Raw genomic sequence first — 21,848 nt, forward strand, 5'->3', positions numbered from 1 at the left:
TAAACATAGAATAAAATATGATTATGTGAAAATAATCTTTCTCTTGCAGTATATATAGCCTATATATAGGCCTAGTATCAAATTATATTTATTTTGATGTCTTTCAGAAAAGTCAGTGCTGTGCAGGACAAGTTGTATTATATCGAACAACATTCACCGTGTAAATAAGGCAACCGAATACAAACAAGCTCACCTTTAATTCCCACAACATACTGAGAAAGAGAATATTATAATTTAGAAAATCCAATTCTGAACAAACATGGCAGCTTTAGGTGAGAATGTTTCTAAAGAAGCCTGTCATGATGTGGCGATAATTGAATCCTTGCTATTCTCACTCACGAGACCTAAACATGCCAGAGTTCAAAGACAAGTTACAAAGTTTTAATCGTTACTTATGGAGCGAGTTTCTGCTCTGCCCCCACGGAAATACAACGGAGCTTTGTAAAAAAAGAAAAAAGGCAATAGGAAACAAGTATCCAGCCCTGCTTTCATTCGCGGAACAGCTCGGCGGGACGTCCCTTCCCTGTATTATTTCCTCCTCCGCCGACACATAACCGGAGTCTCGCAGGGTAGGCGTTTTCTCGCCTGAAGTGCGTTGTTTTATTTTGTTTCCCAGTGTAACCAGCACACTGCTCACACAGTACTGTCTTGACGGAAGCGGAAGATGGCCTTTCGCTCGAGCTTAGAAGAAATATCAAACTCTTTAATAAACGAGCGCGAGGACACTGCGGACACCTGTGCTTCTTGCCCAACTACCGCTGAGCTAAGTAAGGCAGTATCGGTGTCACTGGGTTTAGACTCAGTGTCATCTCCGCTTAGCAACATGAATCAGTGCTCCGGCAGCAGCAGCAGCATATTCGCAGACTTCCACCACACCATGGAGAGTAGTTCCCGGGGAGTTCAGGAGTTACAAACGGCTCCTAATGTCAACTTAGACCGGCTTCTATTACGTGACACTGCCCTTAAAGACGACTTTGGAGAAGTGTGCCACGGCATTCAGCAGGTGAGCTGCATGGATCTGCTCACATCGGGGGACGTAGACAGCGCGCAGAACGGGGCGCGTAACCCTGTGTTATCTAGGTATGTCTGCAGGGAGTCTAACCTGTTCATGAACCCGCAGGAAGAGCTGCCCGCGCCCTCTCAGGTGGAAGAGATGTTGCCTTTGACACCATACTCTGCGTACTCCGCAAATCCGAACCTATACAGGGACACTCCGGGAGCGTGGTGCGCCCGAAGCAACCGATCCGAGACGGAGAGGGGCGGTTTAAGCGGACGTAATTTGTTGTGCAAATACTGTAACTGTGGTCCAGCATCTCTCGGATCCATGCAGGAATGCCACTGTCTCTGGTACAACAAGGAGGACAAAGGTGGCATGCGAGCAGCGATGGCACACGGCTATGGCCAAATGGAAAGTTACCAAAGTGCAATTCCTCAAGGACACGGCACTCTTTCGACTATCAAGACTGAACCATCTGTTTGGCTGGATTGCTCTGATCGCACTTTTAGGTAAGTACGTTTCAATGATTTGCTTTGACTTGGTTTTTGTCGGCATAATATCGAGAGTGCAATTATACTGAGGGCCTCATTCTGTCCACCCAAGTTCATCTTTTTTTTGTCAGAAATAAAAGGACAAATGCACCGTGAACATTGTGTAGTGACCATGCTTTAATCTGCCCAGTTGTTGCATGTTGCTTTGTTGGATTTTTAAATAAGGGTTATCAACTTGATCCTTTATTAAATCCATTGTCTAACGCTGCAATCTCCTCCTGTTCTTCTTGATATTTATATATAGAGCTGCAGAGGATTTTTGGACATGGCTGCACAAATAAATAAAATCCACCCAACATTGCATTATCCTCTGCTATGCCTTATGCTGGTGCCCAGTTGTGCTGCAGGGACAGCTGTGTAATCAGCAATACATTATTTGGGCTCTAACAGCCACATGTGCTCATCTCGGCATTAGCCAAGTTGTGTTTTAGTGTGTAGCTAGACTGAATCAAAGTTTACCTAACTTGGACTGTGCTGTGACTAACTACATAAAATACCACTTAATATACCACTGTCACTGTAAACAAGAGATACAGCACCTGTTGCTGCATCTGGCTTTGAATAGAAGAGAATGTCCTGATTGAATACACAATGAAAAAATCTAACTTTGCTGGTTAATCACAGATGTGCCTCACCTGTTATATAATCAATCATGGAATAGGGAAATGTTTTATAACTGGATTGGATTTAGGGAATTAGTGCCCCAAATGTCTTAACATGGAGCCATCTCTGAGACAAAACCTTGTGACCTAAATCAATTGCTAACACGCCAAGTTTGACTGTCTGACTTTGTTCATGCTATTTGCAACTGTTAATGATGAAACCATTTAAAAAATGCAGAATCTGTGCCCACTGGTGAATCCTTTCTCTTTCATATGTTTTTTTATGTTTTATGTGTCCAGGCATGAGGATTTGTTCCCAGGTGTGTATCTGTCGGACAGGAGAGTGTGTCAGGTTTGCAGCGACGATGCCTCAGGTTGTCACTACGGAGCCGTCACCTGCGGCAGCTGCAAAGTATTCTTCAAGAGAGCCGCTGCAGGTGGGTGCAACACCAATTTAAACACACGAGTGCACACAAAGACACACACAATCACTCGCGCTGATTTAATTTCTTACGCCCACTCGTTGGTGCATTCAGGCAGGGCACAGTGACCTTACATGAGGGCGAGTTATTTCATGTTATCAGTAAACACCCACATATCAGCACTATGAGTGGAAGCCTAATCATTGTTGAAAACGCTCCCTCATCCCCCCGAAACCTTTCTGTACCACCAGGTAAGCAGAACCATCTGTGTGCCAGCCGGAACGACTGCACCATCGACAAGCTGCGGAGGAAAAACTGCGCCTCGTGCCGTTTAAAGAGGTGCTTCATGTCAGGAATGAGCCTCAAAGGTGAGGGACTAAATATAAAATCCCAAAGAGAGACTGAGCATGGAAAGTATGAGGGATTTTCATTTGAAAAGGCGGTCAGGGTGGTTAGATAGCTTACATGCATTGGATCAGAGCTGACTAATCAAATGTCCCTGTTTAAATACAGTGTAACAAATTCGTTTCAGAAGAGCTTTTTCCTGGCCTTGCCCCTCTGCAGTGATAAGGAACAGAATCTGGCTTATACTCGTTTCGTTTTTTTCCCCTGATTTGCTTTTATTTATTGTGTAATAAATCAGACAAAACAACGTATAAATGGAGACTTGTTATCTCCTTTCGGCCCTGTTTTCTTCTCCTTGTCTAGGTCGTAGGCTTAAGGGAGCCGGACAGCCGAGGAGCGGAGAGGAGGAGCTTCCTCCGGCTCCCTGGGGAAACAGAGATGCCATCTTGGAGCCTGGAAGTGCAGCTGTAGCGGCTCAAAGTGAGGATAAGTGTCTCATAAACTCCACTTAATATAGTTTTACTTGTAATGTTACTTTAATACTCTTCTTCTGTATGTCTTCAGTAGCTTGCCTGGCTTCAGGGATTCCCCCAAGCGTGCGCTCCTGCCGCTCCCTGCTCAGCGTCTTGCAGGCCATCGAGCCGGCTGTCGTCAATGCCGGGCACGATCACGCGCAGCCAGACAGCCCTGTGTCCTTGCTCACCAGCCTCAATGAGCTGGGGGAGAGACAGCTGGTAACTGTGGTGCGCTGGGCCAAGGCAATACCAGGTAAACCACTCTGGGCCAAGGTTGACTTGTACACGAGTCAACACCACATGTAGGTGTTTTTAGTTGGTGTGTCCAGACAGATTGTATTGTTTTAAGCTTAGCAAAACCAGCGAGGTCACACTTTCTGAGCAAGATAGGCGGATAACACTGAGAGGTACATTTCCCAGTCATTTACATCGTCAGGAAATGTCTGATACCTGGTCTTATATTTGTAATCTTGGGGCAAGGCCACGACATCACCAGATGGCAAGCCTCGCCAGGATTTGATGGATGTTGAACATCAGTTTGATGAGCCAATCCCTTCCAAACCTGTTCATAAATAGACCACTAGAGGGGGATATGCTCATATTTATGGGTGGAAAAGGCAAACACTGTATCCACAATGCTGTGATTCTTCTTTTAATTACACTGAACAAAAATATAAACACAACACTTTTGTTTTTGCTCCCATTTTTCATGAGATGAACTTAAAGATCTAAAACATTTTCTATATACACAAAATAACCATTTCTCTCAAATATTGTTCACAAATCTGAAAAAAATCTGTGATGGTGAGCACTTCTCCTTTGCCGAGATAATCCATCCCACCTCACAGGTGTGGCATATCAAGATGCTGATTAGACAGCATGATTATTGCACAGGTGTGCCTTAGGCTGGCCACAATAAAAGGCCACTCTGAAACATGCAGTTTTGCTTTATTGGGGGGGTCTGGGGGGGTCCGAAAACCAGTCAGTATCTGGTGTGAGGGGTAGGGTTAGGGGTAGGGTAATGTTGTGAATCAAGTTGCCCATGGTGGTGGTGGGGTTATGCATAGGCGGCACGTGAGGCTCAGGTTTGGGAAGGCTAAATAACTTTTTTTTACCTGACGCTGCCCGCCTCCGGCGTCTATATAAATCAAATCAAGTTTTATTTATATAGCACATTTATAAACGATTTTCGGTCTAGCCAAAGTGCTGTACATATAATAAAAATAGCCTACAATAGAACATTTTAAACTGCCGTATGCATATAAAAAAGAGATCAACTCAGTGAAAGCACCGCCTGCTGACCAATCAGAGCTCAGTGTGCGGAGTTTAAATCTATCAAGTCATATTACAGGGTAGAGGAAATACAGTTTAAACTGCCGTATGCCGAGAAGACGCCGACGTGTCGCACTTATCATTCATATTACATCATCAATCAGATCATCCATCATATAATATCACAATATTTCCTTATCTGAGTCAGCTTCTTGAGCCGTATCTGGCCGTGCAACACCTACAGTGTCACATGCTGTATGCAGAAGTATTATTTTAAGCAACACATTAAGTTGACGAAACACTCAAATGTAATTAAAGTCAGATCCACTCGTGTCTTAGACGGGGCAGTGATATCAGTGACAGTGACGCATTCAAACACTCGGTAGTTGATTTATTTTTTAACCAGTTGTTCTATATTCACCTTGCAGGTGCAGCTATGTGGCTTGTATCCTGGATTATATGTTTAAATCATGGATGTTTAAAGTTCATATTTGTCTAATATTAGTTTACTTTTCATTAATGAAGTATGACGCTGCGCTGTCAGTACACTTGTCCCTGTTTGTGATTGGTCAAATGTAGCTAACCCCGCCCCTTTCACGTGAACGCGCTCTCAGCTGGAGAGAAACCCTGGCTTGATTTACTGAGTTGATAACCAGCACCGTAGGACCGCTTAGCGAGATCTCGTTTGTTAGGGTTAGTTAAGATAACTCAAACATATCCAGGGTCTGTTGAACTGGCTTCGTGGTACAGAGCACAGGTGGCTCCATAGCAGCGCTAATGTCAAAGACACAAACATTATACATTATATTTGACCAGGATGCAGTGACACAAATATTTGGGAAGGCTTAGCCTTCCCTAGCCTACAGTACCCGCCGCCCCTGGGGTTATGGTATGGGCAGGCGTATGTTATGGACGACGAACACAGGCCACTCGATTCACAACATTACCCTAACCCTACCCCTCACACCAGATACTGACTGGTTTTCGGACCCCCCCAGAATAAAGCAAAAATGCACGTTTCAGAGTGGCCAGCCTAAGGCACACCTGTGCAATAATCATGCTGTCTAATCAGCATCTTGATATGCCACACCTGTGAGGTGGGATGGATTATCTCGGCAAAGGAGAAGTGCTCACTATCACAGATTTTTTCAGATTTGTGAACAATATTTGAGATAAATGGTTATTTTGTGTATATAGAAAATGTTTTAGATCTTTGAAAAATGGGAGCAAAAACAAAAGTGTTGCGTTTATATTTTTGTTCAGTGTAGTATGAAGTGTTGATATCTATTCAACTGAACTGGGGAGTGTGATTTCATGATGTGCAGTTAATAAAAAATGTGTTTTTTACAGGTTTCCGTGACATGCACGTGGATGATCAGATGTCTGTGATTCAGTTGTCATGGATGGGGGTGATGGTGTTTGCGTTGGGATGGAGGTCCTACACACTCACCAACAGCTCCCTGCTCTACTTTGCTCCAGACCTGGTGTTCAATGAGTAAGTAGTGAAAAAATACTTGAACCAAAGTTCTGATATTGTTTTCAAAAAATGGAAGTTAGAAGAAGTTTGTCATGTCGCAGTTTCTATAGCAGACAAATAAAGTTTGTGGCGGCCCTTAACCGCTGTAGTAATCACTGTGACATTTGGCTTTGGTGGAATACGAAGAGTTTTCACTTGTCACCGTGATGGGAAAGAAAAGCCACTTAGGAATACAAGCTTCAGAGAAAGATTTATAAGAAATAACACGAAGAACGGCGCCTTTTTCTAAGCGAGACAGTAAACAAGTCTGTTGTGTTCTTACATTTCCCTTTGCGTCTGATTCACGTGGCCGCAGAGGGATCACCTCAGATGAATTATTCTGTTTCATCTCCACGAAACCATCAGTCCCCAAGAACTTCAGCGGTGTCGAGGGTTTTTTTTTTCTGATTCGCGCCACAACCTCCTCCAGCCTTTATCAAAAAAATGTTTCCTGACACCTCAACTCCTGCTTTTTGTCCTTTCTCTGTACTTTCAAACTTCACGCAGAGTTTTGAAAGTAAACGTTGCACTTGATAAAACAGAAGTAAATAACCACTCTGCCATTTCTTTAATAGCTTTCCGTTTTTTAACGAGCGTGTCGCTGAGAATGGTAAAACCAGCCTCGGGCCCTCGGAGCAGCTTTCACTTTGTGCGACATTAGCAAAACACCTGCATTAGACCTCTGTCACTCTCTGGCTGCTTCTGAACTGCATGGAAATGGATACGCCTGCCCTTGTTGCTGACCCTCATTTTTCTCAGGCTCTACATCGTTCCCTTTTCCATTATCCAACTCACTCATTTTATTCTCACCTATGCTGCTTTTTCCACCTCGGCGTCCATTAATTGTCCTCCTACTTTTCTTCCTCGCCTGACGCTCTCTTTGCCTCCTCCTTATGTCGTAGCTGGTGCTCCTTCTCCTTCCTCTCACTCACATCGTCCATTTTTTGTATTCCCCCTGCAGCCAGCGGATGCAAGTGTCCAGTATGTATGAACACTGTGTGAGGATGAAGGTGCTCTCCCAAAGGTTCTGCATGCTAAAGGTCACCCAGGAGGAGTTCCTCTGCATGAAGGCCCTGGTCCTCTTCAGCATCAGTGAGTTCGCTGGGAAAAAGGAAATAATACGTTGAATGTCATGTCGAGCAAGTGAAATAAGAGTATAATAGTGTTCAGCCATTCTTCTGGGAATTGATGGGATGGATAATGTCCGTGAGATTTATTGTTGTGTTCTGGGTTTGTGGTCACAGTGCCAGTGGAGGGCCTGAAGAACCAGCGTTGTTTTGATGAACTGCGGACCTCCTACATAAAGGAGCTGGACCGCTTGGCGAGCCACCGCGGAGAGACCACCCGCACACAGAGGCTGTTCCAGCTCACTCAGCTGCTGGACTACCTCCAGTCGGTAATACACACTATTCTACACGTATATGACGAGGGAAAAGTCAACAGCCATTGCGAAATCGAACAAAATGAAAAACAGTTCAATCCCAGAATAAGAGTCAGGTTTATCGCCGTCATAAATACAGCGTGAGAAAAGTGTTAAAAATAAAAGAGAAAATAGAACTATTAAAATATTGAATACACAATGTAAATATACAGAATTGAAGGCGTTGTACATTATGATAGGCCAGCATAACACAAACTCACAACATGTCATATACAAGATACAATTTACAGTTAAGTTAGCAGAGTAATTACAGTTTTTTAAATGACATTTAAATATATTCAAATGAAACATCAGAGTGGGATCTGGTTAAATGCTGTGACTTTAAACTTTCACCTTTATGTGATTTAAGCTAGCGTCAAGGACCTCCATGAACCAGATTCAGTGTGTATCAAAGTTCAACTAGCTGCGCCACTCTAAGTTTGTTAATCATTTAATTCCTAACTTACTTTATCAGCTATTATGTTTAAAATTCAAGCAGTGGTCCATTGCATTTCAGTTGCAGACAGACAGTAATGTCATCCTGATAAAAGGTTTTTTTTCCTCTAAGGGTGAACCCAGGGTACGACGTTGGGGAACAAATCCCCAGCCTGCCACTGCACACGTAGCAGAGTGTCACCACCTCCTGGTTCAGCTTCTGTACACCGATTGCATAATCTCAGAGAAAGTACTGAGTCACCCTCTGGTGGTAGCAGTGACTCATATATAATTACTGTGAGGATTAAACTCACATTTTCCATCATCCTTAATCTAGTCCCAGCCAATAGAGTGGTGCAGGAATGAGTCCTAAAACCCGGAAACGAGTTAGCATTCAGCACTTCCAGGGTTCCTCGTATTTTTGAATTAATCAGAATTAGAAATACTTAAATAATCAGGAGGAAACTGGTTTTTGTGACAGTTGTTCCATTATAGAATGAATAAAATAACTAATACAAATATAATGTACGATATAATAAAAGTAAGAATGTGCAATAAAAGATCAAATAAGATATATAAATTAAGTTTTAGTTTATAATTAGGTTTTGGTTAGATATCTGAAATAAGGTCTGTGGTTAATTCAAGCTCACAAGATTTACAGTTTTGTTCCATGATATAAAATGCGTCAGTGAATGCCTCACTCATGAATGCCTGAAGCTTTAACATGTTTAAAAAGGTGCGGTTGCTAACAAGTGTCTTAAAAAAGATTTCTAAGTCATCCCATGGAACATTAGCCACCTTTAGCTTAGCAGAGGCACAGCCATGCTACCGTGATGTAGTTTGTTTATAGCCTAACATTAGCTTTTACTTCTGGCAGTTGGATTTTAGCTTCAACTATTATTATAAAAGTGGTATTAATATGTGGAGACTATCATAAATGTGTGGAAATATCCCAGGGAGGGAGGCCTTGGCTATGATACCTTCCGGGTCTTTCTACAAACATACATCATCTCTGCACCGCACTATGTAAAGCTGTAGCTGTAAGACGCACGTTCAAACTATATACAGTATCAACAGGGAACAGCAGCATCAGCTGATCACATCTGCAGATGCAAACATGAAACATCATGAAACATCATCTGTTTTGATATTCCTCACACCTGCAGGTGATTAGTGTGATGTTGTAAACCTCGGGTTGACTGGAATACACATTGCTCACAGTGCCAACAACGTGAGAGGGAAGGAGGGAATTTTATTTGTCCAATTAAAATTCAGAGCATATTAAAAACAACCAAGGAAACTTGCACCAGTTATGACAATATAAATAGTTTTACATCTGTTTTTACTAGCACACCAGCATTGCTCTTGGTAGACGCCTTTATCACGACACAATAAACATTTAACAGACCGAAGTGTCTAATAGGCAAGTGCCTTGAAAAGCTTAAAGTCCAGCCTGAGTCAGAAGAACTGTATGCTGCATTTAGTTAAAGTAGTATTAAATGTGAAACCACAAAAGCTTTAAAGAAAAAAGAGCAGCTATAAAAGAAAATAATGCCTTACAGAACAACATGTATCTTTCTTTGTATGTGTTTATGAACATTATACATACACTATCCACCATAGTGTCTATTAATGCTTTACGAAACAAGAAAAGATAAGAAACTAACAATGCATAGCAATGTTGAGAGAAATAGCAACAGTTGAATCACAACACAACAACAACAAAATGTCACAAGTCAGGTTAGCCCATATTAAAATCCATATTTCAAAGGTTTAAGGTTAAAAACTTGTTTTTAATTCATTCTCAAGGAGTTGTTTGTCCTACAATCCAAGGTGAGTATTCCAGTCTTAAACAAATAAGAATAATAATAATAATAAAAGAAACAACACAATTCAAAATGTGTTGTATTTTACTAAATTAAATGGTTCCAATGAATGCTATACAACCCCTCTACTTCATGTACTGAAGACGCAAAGATAAATAAAGTAATTTAAACCTGAAAGAAAGCGTCCATGAGTTTCTTAAGCGTCCTTGGCTTTTTTGAAAGGAGCTATATCATTTCAAGATAGTATTATTATTATTAACAAAAGTATATTTGAGGTTATTATTCCTAAAACTGTGCATACCTGGACTATAAACAACTCTGTTAATGGAGATATTACTACAGATTGCTGTTTGTGATGCCACCACTAGAGGGTGCACATCGACTGCTTTCCTCCTCAGTACTGTCGTCATAGCTTGTAAAACTAATTGGTAATAGCAATCTAAAGAAATAAACCTTCGGTGGTTGAGGCGAGCCCAGAAACGCTGGAAAGTTTCCCCCCGAAGAGAGCCGAGCTGCGGCAGTTTGAGCCTCAAATCTTTCACTGTGGATTTACTCTTAAAGGCTCAGCTTTGTCAGTGTCCCACTCACATCTCAGATCTCCTAATGCCTTATGAGTTGGAGGGCAGCCAGGGATTGTCTGGCAGGGCCTTTAAGGCAGAAAAAGCGGAGTTGATCAAGACCCTGCAGTTCAGACCCCTCGGCTTCCCCTTGCCTGAGGGGCTTACAGCGGCACAATGAGTGTCATCTCTTAAACCACCTCTTAAATCTCATGGCAGGAGACAGCTTCCATGTCTTTTTCCCTTTCCCCCTTTATCTGAGGGCTTTGTTCTCTTTCAATGCTGTATACACGCGTCACATCTCTGTCACTAATAACCACCAGTGGAAGAAGTACTTTACTTAAGTCAAAGTAGCATTAATAGATTGTGATACATTGCAAAAACTCTGTCACAGGTGATGCATTCAAAATCTTACTTGAGTAAAGTTACAGAAGTATTGGAATCACGATATTCCTGAAATACTAAAAGTACTCACTAGGCATAATGGCCGCTCTAAGATTCCTATCCAATACAATCTTTTTTTAAATCATTTTATCTTTTACTTATTAACTTTTATACTATTGTTTATTATGTTCCCATTATTTTGAAAGAGGCTGATCGTTGGAGAGTTTTTTTCTTTAAATCTTCTTGACAGTTCCTCAAATCCATTAGTCAATGTCCTCCCAGCCTTTTGAATTTTATAATAATGCATGTATCTCGCTTTGACTGCAACATTTAAACATTATCTGAAGAGCTGCTGTCAAACTAATGTTTTTTATCCTTCCTTTAATATATTATTTACATTCATTTTTACTAAATGAAATTAGATATTCATTTATTGGTAACTTTACATATGAGTTGTGACCCTAACCCACCTAGCTGTTAAAGGTGGCGCTGGTTTTGATTAGCTAATAATCTGAATCTGTTAAGTAATTAAAGCTGCCAGATAGATTTAGTGTAGTAAAAAATATATTTAAGAAAATTACATTTTCTTTTTTGAAATGTAGTTAGGGTTGAAAATAAATTAATTGAAATTACCTCATGCACTAGTGCAATATCCAGTGGAGGCAAAATATGTGAAAATATTGTTCTATTGAAATGTCTGTGTTGCTGCAGAGCAGTCACAGCCTACAGATTCTCTTTACACACAAACAAATCACACTATGATCATTTTACTCTATATTTCTATGATAATGTTCAAAAATGATTATTCCCATTATGAATCATATTGTAATTCCAGTCAAGAATAATTGCAAATAGGGATTTATTTTCAAAAAGTGCAACCCTTAGTGGAGTATTAAAGGTCCCCGGTTATAATGTCAATATATTATGTTTCAGATATATACAAAACATGTCTCTGAAGTGTATGGCTCCAAACGCCAAACAGGTCATTGTAGCATCCCATAATCCCCTCTGTTTCAGCCCTGTTTCAAAAGTGCTGCTTCTCTGTCTGTTACTTCAGATGAAAATAAGGAGCCCCTCCCCACGCCCCTCTGAGAGATATTTGGTTACAAAGAACACAATGGTGCTCTAGGAGGAGATTCAGGTGATAAGGTGGGTGGGGGTTACCTTGGTTGGTGATTGGCTAATGGCTACACAAGCCAAAGAATCGTTATGACATCATAAAGTGGCCAAAATCTGATCAGCTCATTTTCAGACAGGTTTTTATAGAAATGGATCAGGACACAAAGAGAGAGAATCTTTTTTCCTGAAACTTTCAGAGTCTCTTTCCACAGAGGGGACACATGTTGATGTAGAAGAGACATGAAGAAGAGGGGACACATGTTGATGTAGAAGAGACATGAAGAAGAGGGGACACATGTTGATGTAGAAAAGACATGAAAAAGTGGATTTTGCATAATAGGTGACCTTTAAGTAGTATAAATGCAAGCACTTGAATAAATGTACTTGATTCCACAAGTGCTAATAACCCCTCCTCTTCTTCTCAGATTGTGAGGAAGTTACACCAGTTCACCTACGATCTCTTCATCCAAGCTCAGTCCCTCCAGACGCGTGTCAACTTCCCAGAGATGATCTCCGAGATCGTGAGCGTCCATGTTCCCAAAATCCTCTCGGGCATGGTCAAGCCCATCCTTTTCCACAACACAGCCTAGAGCGGTGTGGGGGGGGGCTGAAGGGTGAGCTCGTGATTGTCCTTTATGTCACTTGAGCTTCAACCACTTCTGGGAAAAGCTTAAACGGCTAGAGAGGGTTTATCCTTTCATGAGGTGTAAGCCTTTTTTTGAACCTACTACAGGGTGACAGTGGAGCACATTGAAGCTAAATGAAGTGCATTTAGCACATTCTTCCAATCTTATTGCATCTACTCTGTTCTCCTACTGCCTGATATCTGTATGAAATGTCTCGTTTTTTAGCATGACTTCCTCCACACAGGCTAAACACCTGGCATGTAAGACTTCTTCTTCCTCTTCTTCTTCTGCATATATATATATAACCGACAACAGGTTATATTTAATTTCAGGGGAAAACCCTGTTTGCAGAGTTCACATCATCATAGCCTGTCTGTGTGCAGTGGTATGACATTTGGATTAGCTTTTTAACAATGAATGTTATTGTGCGCACCTGAGATGATCACATTTGATTGACAGGTAATAAACCGTCGCGGCATGCATGCTAAGAGGCAACGCTGTCTCGCCTGAGTATAAAAACATGTCTGAAAGCTGTTCTCATCCCCAGACATAAGTCGACTAATGGTTTAGGCGGAGGCAACACACACACTCTTTTTACACCGTGAGTGACTACAACATTTCAATTGTATATTTATGAATTTTGTAGTTTTTAAAAAAGGTCGCACTGAAGAAAGTATTTTGGCCAAATAGTCGCGAATGACTCATCATTTAACTAACTATTGGTGACTTTTTTTTTGCTTGTTTTTAAATGTCAAACATCATCTCGTTTTTTCCAAGATGGACATTTCATACTGTTGTTACTTTTCTACAGTTTTCTTAAAAAGTGTTCTTTGCAAAGTGCTCTGTTGTGAATCATCATCCCGTATCCATTGTAGCTTTTCTTCCTGCGAAACGATAAAAAGGTCAAGCCAAGAATCTGCTCATTTGTTGCAATAATTACAGCTTAATATGGAATAATAAACAACTGAAGCATGAGTGTGTGTTATTAATAACGAGCGCAGAGTGGGAGGAAATGCACACGGTTTGCATTACGGCACAAGTCTGAGTGCATGCTAATGGTAATACACATATTCCCCATCTGATATTTTACATTTCACTCTGATAAGCAGTAAAGTGAACAGACAGGCTTTTAGAAAACATCAGACAGACATATTTTCTGCCAGTGCATTACACACCCTCAGGATTATGGCACGCTGCACCCGGCCAGGTAATAGATCTCAGCAGGAAACTAGAACATATCATACTCAAACAAGAAAGCCTGGCAGATTTATTTCTCCCATTCATCCTAGAGGAAACAGCCATGTCTGCTGATCTGGCATCAGTATGGCAGCCTGTGTTTTAATACCATCTAGTGGCTGCTGCGGAATCTGCAGCAGAGAACTGAGACCCAGCAGAAGCAACATCTGCTGGATCCATTCGCATTAGCTCGGTAATGTAATTGGACACGGATTTGCTCAATGTTTGAACAGGGTTACCATTAAATGGTCAGAGTCACGAGATGGGAGGTCATGGCAGTAAAGGGGAGAGTAAATAAAGAATGTGTTTCAATTAGAGGCGTAAGTCGGGGTTAAATAGAGAAAACTTAAGGAGGCTCTACAGGGGAATGGAGTAAAAACAAACAAATACAACTTGAAACTATTCATGTTTATTATTCATACTAAGGCAATTATTATTTGATATCATGAATTGTCTATGTGGCTTTTAACATGCAAATTAGGGATTATTTTATCACATATGTTCACAATTGGTTGTTTTATTTTGTTGACATATGAGTATCAATTTATAAAGTTGCGGTAGGAGTTTTGGATATCTCTTTTTATCACTCCATAAATCATAGAAATACTGTCAGCAGCCATACAAAACTATTTCCTCCATGTTTTTAGGAATAACATGTTCCATAAATCAGACTATACATAAACAAACAAAACTTTTTAAATAGAATTACGAATTAAACTGCGCATTTGGTAAATGTTCCTATGTGGAGATTTACGAGTCAAAGTATGTGAAAAAAACTATTTTGACAAAACTGCCTTTTAAAGATAAATATTGTAAAATGTCATATATTGAAATGTTTAACTAATAGATATCACCATGACATTTCCTCATTTCCCCAGTTGATATGCAATAAGATTAATTATTTTGTATAACAAGTTTTCAGATTTAAAAAAAAATAAGCATTCAAGCATAATTTGACACTAAAATGATGCATTTAAAAATATACATTTACTTTTTTTGTGAATTTAATAGAAATGTACAGACAAAAACAAAATGTATTAAATAAAACACCTAAAAAACATTTCAAATTGAACAGTCATGATGTGATGTTTCTGCCTTGCACTAATATCATCTGCAAGCTAAAGCTTCATTTTATTAGAATATGAAATATAAATAACCAAATGACAATTACATTTATAAATATCAGAATTTTCTTTTTAAAATTGGTTATAGAAAATGAAATCACATGTTTTTTCTACATCATTAACAAATGTCTGTAGGGCTAAAGAGACGATGACATATCTCTGAGAGCTGGTTTATTTTTACATCTCATTAAAATAGCCCTGTACTGTAAAAAGCAGTCTGTCTGGGTAACCTCCACCGCCATTTTAACTCCCATTTCCTGAACAACCTCTTTCAACAAGTTATTTGTCCCTCTCATAAATTAATTGGAGCTGAACGAAGTTTGGGATTGAAAGACATGCTGAAATATCACTTAATTCTAAATATATTCCACGCCACACATGCCCCTCTGACTCTGACCTTAAAAGGAATGGTTTCTTGTAGGTTTTTTTGCAATGATCAAAAATGTATGTGTTGATGTCGACATTTGAACTTAGCTCAGATTCCATTTGATTTCGGTGTTTTCTCCCGGTCTGCTCTGCATCAATATTACATGCCTACTCTTGCAGAACAAGGGTTTTTTCTTCTGCTGGGTAACGGCAAACCACGGAAAGCACAAACACACTAGCCACAAACAACAAAAAGTTGAAATGATTTCCTGATGTGGAAGTTAAGGAAATGGAAACAATTCAATGTTCCTTTGAATGTGAGAGTATGACAACAGAAAACAACTCAAAGACGGATGAAAACCCACATTATCCAAGCTGAAATGGAATTCAAATGTGCACAATACTTCTTTCAACCTCACCTAAAAGTTCATCAATAATGTCTTTAACACCAGGTTACTCACAGAGTGACCGGAAAACAATTAGATTGTGGAGGCGGTAAGATGACACCCCTGAATGGGTTGTTTCTGTGGCCTGTCTAATGGAGGGCGATTCCTACTCAAGCACTAGTCCATTAACAACCAATTAACTTCCTATTAATATTTTACCAGACAAGGCCCCTCTTCTTGACGTGTTTTAAGGAGCTTTTCCCAGGAGTGTTTGAACATGAGCAGCTTTTAGAGCAGCATAAAGAGGCCTGTGTAATGGGCTGAAGGAGGAGGACAGGCAACCTGATAGCACTGAGAGCATGAGGAGGGGAGAAAGGGGAGAGAGGGGAGAGAGGAGAGGAGACAGACTTCTGCAGCTGGCCCGCCACCAGGCCAGGCCCCGAGCCGAGCCAGGACCCGAACACACACGGCAGGGATAGAGAATGCACGACTTTAAGGCCATGACACGAGATCAGAAACGAGTGGTTACATTTTGTAGAGCTGCAACTATCGACCAATCCATTACTGTATCAACACAACAAATATCAACAACTATTCTGAGGGTTGATACATTTTTGATTAGAAATGGCAGAAAATGCTGATTCCATTCTCTTAAATCTGGAGATTTCCTGCTTTTCTGTGTGTGTGAAGAGTTATCTTTGGGTTTTGGAGTGACAAGACACCTAATGACAGCATCTTGGACTATTTTGGGACATTTAGGATAAGATAATTAGAGAATGTCTTGGGTCACAGCAGCATGTTAACAAGGCATTGCAAAAGTGGAAATGGAGTAGACAATAAACAAAGATAAACAGTAAATATAAACATCTCAGAGAAAAGAAAAAGAAAATATATGTACATATTACATATGTACATATATATCTGTCGTATATACACTATGAAGGGCCACCCAACCTCGGAGACCCCCTCGGGGAGCAGGAGTGCAGGTTTTAACCCTGTGCGTCAGCCGCTGCTCTCTTCTATCCCTTTTATTGCATTTATTTTTATTTAATTTCATTTTTTTAACACAGACCAAATAGGGCTTTTATAAACGTTTATTGGTTTTATTACAGGAGTTTTTAAATAGGTTTTTAAACAAAAAAGATGTACCCGAGAGCCCGTGCACAACGCTGCGCTCGTACGGAGCACTCCCCAAAACCCTAACCCTAATCATTTTCTCTATCTTACAGTACACCGTAATCAGTCTACTGTAGATCATTTAATTTTACTTTCTGTTTCATCTAATTCTAAGTGCATAGTTTAATTACTTACTGGATTTTAGTTGCATCATTGTATCACAATATTTGATGGCACTGTTTTACTTCTGTATGCCTTTATTACTAGCTGAAGTATATCCTGGAACTAAAGATGTTCCATTGCCAACCACTACACTAACTTATATGACAACAACCTTTGACATTGTGACATTTATAAATCTAACAATGAATCAACAAATTGAGAAATGTTTCACCAGATTAATCGACACAGAAAAAAAACTTTAGTTGCAGCCCTAGCCATAATTTGAGTGTAACTTTGTTTTTAAAAGTCCAAGGTGTTCCTGATGCGTGTTTTTTTTATTGAACAGCAGTTTTACCTTTGGGCTTCGACATAACATAAGTGTTAAAACATGAATATCCACCTTGCTCCTGCTCTGCCCTGAGCGTTGTGCTGTGTAAGGCTGGTTTGGGTGGACATTTTAAACGAGTTCAGGGAAACTCCCTGCCTCGAGACAAAAAGAAAGCGCGAGAGGGAGAGAGGGAGGGGGAGGCAGAAAGTAAGAGAGAGGCCATTATGACTATAGCCCGAGGCTACTCCCAACGGATAAGGCATTTGTCTTCACTTGAAAGTATGATTTATTTTTCCACCAGTCAGACGGGTTATGTTTGTCACCGCACACTGAAAGGACTTTTTGGAAATAGCAGCAGAAGCAGACATGGAAAAAAGAAAGAAAGAAAATGTCTAATGCACTCTTCCTCGTTTCAAAGACTTCCCTTCTATGGTTACCTTGTTTGAGATCACTTTCAGCCCTTATTAACTTTAGTTAATCATACTGAACCTTGTGTCTAATTTATCAGCAGGAGTAGTGTGTGTGTTGATGATTAAGAGAAAGAGGGGAATGTGGGAAGGAGGGGTGGGCGGGGGAGAAAGATGTGGTTGTATCAGGTTCCCTCCACTGGGTGTAGATGTGGTCTTAGATTTCTCTCTGGGCTGCTGATTAACTCTGTGTGTGTGTGTGTGTGTGTGTGTGTGTGTGTGTGTGTGTGTGTGTGTGTGTGTGTGTGTGTGTGTGTGTGTGTGTGTGTGTGTGTGTGTGTGTGTGTGTGTGTGTGTGTGTGAGAGAGAGAGCTGGGAGTGCACCGAGGAGGAGAGAGGAACTTCAGCTTTAATTTCCCCCAGCTCCAGATATTACACCCCCGCGCTCCCTGTTTTTATTGGAACAGAGACCAAAAAACACCAAGTGTTTATGATGCATTAAAACATGGTGGGGAACTCGAGTGTGGAATTGTAAATCTATACATTTGGCTGTGTCTCTTCGACGCAGAATTCATTCCTTTACGGAGGATTCTGTGTGTTTTACGAAGACTGATGACTGCAACGCGCCATGAAATCATAGTTATCATCTAGGAGGAGGACAGAGATTGGAGAGAAAATTCTCCAGCGGTCGAGGAGGGGGGAAATAGAGGGAAATCGACTGATGCAAAAAAAAAGGGGGGACATGGGAGGAGTCATTTCAGGGGGTGAAGCACAGGAGGAAGGAATTATTCTGCATTGCCCTAATGACCATTTGAGCAAACGGACCACATTACATTCTATTAACTCCTCTTTTGTTGTCGGTGAACTGTTAATGATGCACAAAGGGAGCTCGGCGCTGCTCTCCTGGACAATACATGCTTCTAATTATTCTCAGGAAAATGTCGACAGCCTTATACCTGGAGACACATTAGCCGGCTCTAATTAGAGTACATATTCTTCTAGTTTAACGCAGGTATTGCCAGCCCCCCTTCTCTGTCTCTAATGTGTTTGCCTTCATATTTGCCTCTTCCTCTCTTCTGTGCACTCAATTTACTTCCTCTGCCTCCATCCTATTTTTCGCAGCACCACTAGCTGTGACAGTGTCTGCCCATGCTCCCGCCATCCCCCAAGTTCATTATATCAGTACACAGTGTCCATGCCCTCCGCCCCTCGCAGCCAAACGCAATGTGACAGCGCCGCCACAGCCCTCATTTACAGCCATCACAGGACAGATTTCCCCTTCCAAGGCTCCCGTCTGCAGCCTGATAGATGGGACCCCTGTATGTTCTCGTGCGCGTTCACGCGAGCCTGTTGTTATTTTGCGCGTGCAACTGTGTCCATTCCCTTCGGTTTAGTCTGCATGCATTTGTGTGTTAGTTGGAGCAGGCCAATGTTGGAACCTGTCAGTAGTGATTCTCCAAACAATGTGTTATGATATTATACTGACTTTGTTTCCACTCTCTCACATACTATGTTTTGAATTTGAGGCATTCTTTGCTCTGTTAGAGTGCTGCGTCTCGGTTTTTAAGTGTTTTGTGTAAGGCCTTCCATTTCTGCTTATTGGAGCAACCCTTTGGGGTGTGTGTGGGGGGGAGGGGGGGAGCATGTTCAGGTTCGGGGAAATGCTGCAGCACACACACACACTTTCTGATATTTTGTCTCCTCTAAATATTATACTTGCAGTTGTAGCCTCAGGCATCGGTTCTGTGTCACACTGGGAAGGTCAAAACACACACACACAGATACATCACACACACCCACATTCACATAGATTTCAAATATCTCTATCGGCCTTCAGAGATTGTTTTACGGGAAATCATGTCACGGGTCAAATGATTGAATTATTAATGGAGGTGCGGCGCATAACAATCTTCCCTTGTCTATTGTGATTCCAACGCGATATTCACAGGCCCTTCTCCACCTAACTTGATACTACCATGTTACAATCCAAATCCAATAATGCAAACTCTGCAAAAGTATGCCCCCCCCCCACTTCCCCTACTATTGTTTCATCAGTCGAACAGCGTCCTTAGTCTGTAGCCTTCACACCGGAGAGTATTACCCAATCTGTACAATCGTATTGATTGACGTGCCACATTTCCAAGGACAAGGCGATGCATTTTCATCAAAACAGTCATAGTAAAGTAACTCACAATCATAGGACTCTTTCACAATACACTGGTCTATGTGTATCTTAAGAGTGTGTATCTTTTTCCCGACAAACCACTAATCTTAGTTCCTTTCTCACCCTGCCAAATATGGATTTTGTTTGCGAGCATAACTGGAAACCAACCGAGCAAATCTGAAGCGCGATCATGATTCACGTTATGGGAATGAATGCCGCCGCTACCGTTAGCGCACATTTGCATAATGTAAAGAGCCACACTCAGAGGAACAAGAATTTTAACCTTCTTTAGCACACGAGAGATTCAGTTGAAAGTAATACGTTGCTTTATGATGTTTTAAGAGGAGTTCACCACTAAGCAGAGGCACTTTATTCCCTCTGGGCCTGTTTCTCACAGAGCCAGTATGGAAATGCGTGTTATTGTAAAACCCCGGTGATAGATTCTTGACCTGAGAATTTCTCGGTCTGTTTTGAGAATGACCGTGGAGCAACACGGCGGGGGGAAAGACACGTTAGGTCACCGCTTTCAGCATTTTATTATCGGCCGGTGCCAGAAAACACAACTCTTTTAGACATCCTAAACATAGCACGCTGGACACATGGGGCTGACAACTTCACTTAGGAGAAGGATATCAAACGGGCTTGTTAATGCAGCTGCTGAAAACAGTCCCATTAGGAGCAGTCAGTCCTATGCTTTGTTTTCCTATCATTTGTTCTTGCCTTTTCATCGTCCCTCCATGTTGGGCATGCTGGGGGGAAAACGAAACATGTTCTCTTGAACATTTAATGAAGACATTTCTCTTCCACTTATAGCTTGGGATGGATATCATAGAGAATAAAACAAGAAAGGCTCAAAAAAAGTGTTGTAATGTGAGGTTTTTTTCTTAAGTTTCGCATTTCTAAACGCTGACATGTCTATCTTCATCAAGCTTGTTTGCGTCATTGTGCATTCTCATTACAGCTTAACAGAAGTTTCCCATCTGGAGAAGCAGTCCTTCTTAACGCTCCACTATTCCCCCCCTCTCCTCCCATTTCAAACCCATAGACGTTCCACAAGGCCTAAATGAGCTTGAAGACAAAAAGAGCAGTGTAGTACTCCTTTTTTTCCTTTTAATTTGCCTTTTCCCTCGTTATGCTCCATGATTTATGGGACATAGAAAACAAAAGACGACATGTGTAATTACTGCATGACTAAAGCGTAAACATGCCTTATAGGACGGGGCTACGCTCACGGCGGAGGGCTAATTGTAACTCTCCCCTTCTCCTTCAGTGCCTGAGTTATACGATAGCTCACAGTCAGACACGTGAACATGCATATGTGCTTACATGCAAGCACACACTCACGCAGATGCACTCATGCTGTGTGTGTGTGTGTGTGTGTGAAGCCAGTTTCACTTTCTTTTCTCTTAAAAATAGGGTGTTTCTGCATGCTCTTTTATTGCTTTATAGAGATACGTGAATGGTTATTGCTGCCATACTCTCAAGCTCGTGACTGCCATATAGTAATCTCCTCTGTACTTTGTTCAGGTAAGAAACACTAAAGTAAATCTTTTTTTTAAATGCACAAACAACACGTTTGCAGTGTGTTAACACCGCTGGCCTAGAAGTTGCCAGCCGCAGCCTTAAAGCCTCCTCCGGCAGTTAAAAACACAACACTACAACCATGAATGGCATCCCAGCCTTGGTCTACACACACATCATTCCACACATTACTCCCCTTAGCTCTCCTTTTGATGTGTCACAGAGAGAACTAGCCACTGTTCCACTCTGTTTTTTATTGCTCAGCAATGTGCGAGTATATATGTGAGTGTGTGTGTGTGTGTGTGCGAGAGAGTGTTCTTCAAAGACAGCAAAAGGGGGTGCGCTACTTAAGGCCTATTAAACCTGGAGCTCTGTTCATTGTGGCCGGGAGAGAGAGCGCTGCGTGCTGAGGCAGACAAAACGGCGTAGGCATACCTTTGAACTGGAATGA

At 41.3% G+C, this 21,848-nt stretch overlaps 1 protein-coding gene across 1 annotated transcript; it reads left to right on the forward strand.

Moving 5' to 3' along the window:
- Positions 1-519: 519 nt before the first annotated feature.
- On the forward strand, positions 520-13,562 carry LOC117550759 (androgen receptor-like). Its single transcript, XM_034223282.1, has 9 exons — positions 520-1,506; positions 2,451-2,587; positions 2,824-2,940; positions 3,281-3,397; positions 3,482-3,685; positions 6,055-6,199; positions 7,182-7,312; positions 7,465-7,616; positions 12,387-13,562. Exons 1-9 carry the CDS (start codon positions 665-667, stop codon positions 12,549-12,551), a joined length of 2,010 nt encoding a protein of 669 aa, XP_034079173.1. The 5' UTR covers positions 520-664; the 3' UTR covers positions 12,552-13,562.
- Positions 13,563-21,848: the final 8,286 nt, after the last annotated feature.

The sequence above is a fragment of the Gymnodraco acuticeps genome, unplaced genomic scaffold (assembly GCF_902827175.1).
Source record: "Gymnodraco acuticeps unplaced genomic scaffold, fGymAcu1.1, whole genome shotgun sequence".
In the NCBI taxonomy this organism is placed as follows: domain Eukaryota; kingdom Metazoa; phylum Chordata; class Actinopteri; order Perciformes; family Bathydraconidae; genus Gymnodraco; species Gymnodraco acuticeps.

Coding starts and splice junctions, on each gene's coding strand:
- LOC117550759 (XM_034223282.1), top strand. CDS start 665: ATGGCCTTTCGCTCGAGCTTAGAAGAAATATCAAACTCTTTAATAAAC. Junction 1,507..2,450: donor TGCTCTGATCGCACTTTTAG/GTAAGTACGTTT, acceptor TTATGTGTCCAG/GCATGAGGATTTGTTCCCAG. Junction 2,941..3,280: donor GTCAGGAATGAGCCTCAAAG/GTGAGGGACTAA, acceptor CTCCTTGTCTAG/GTCGTAGGCTTAAGGGAGCC.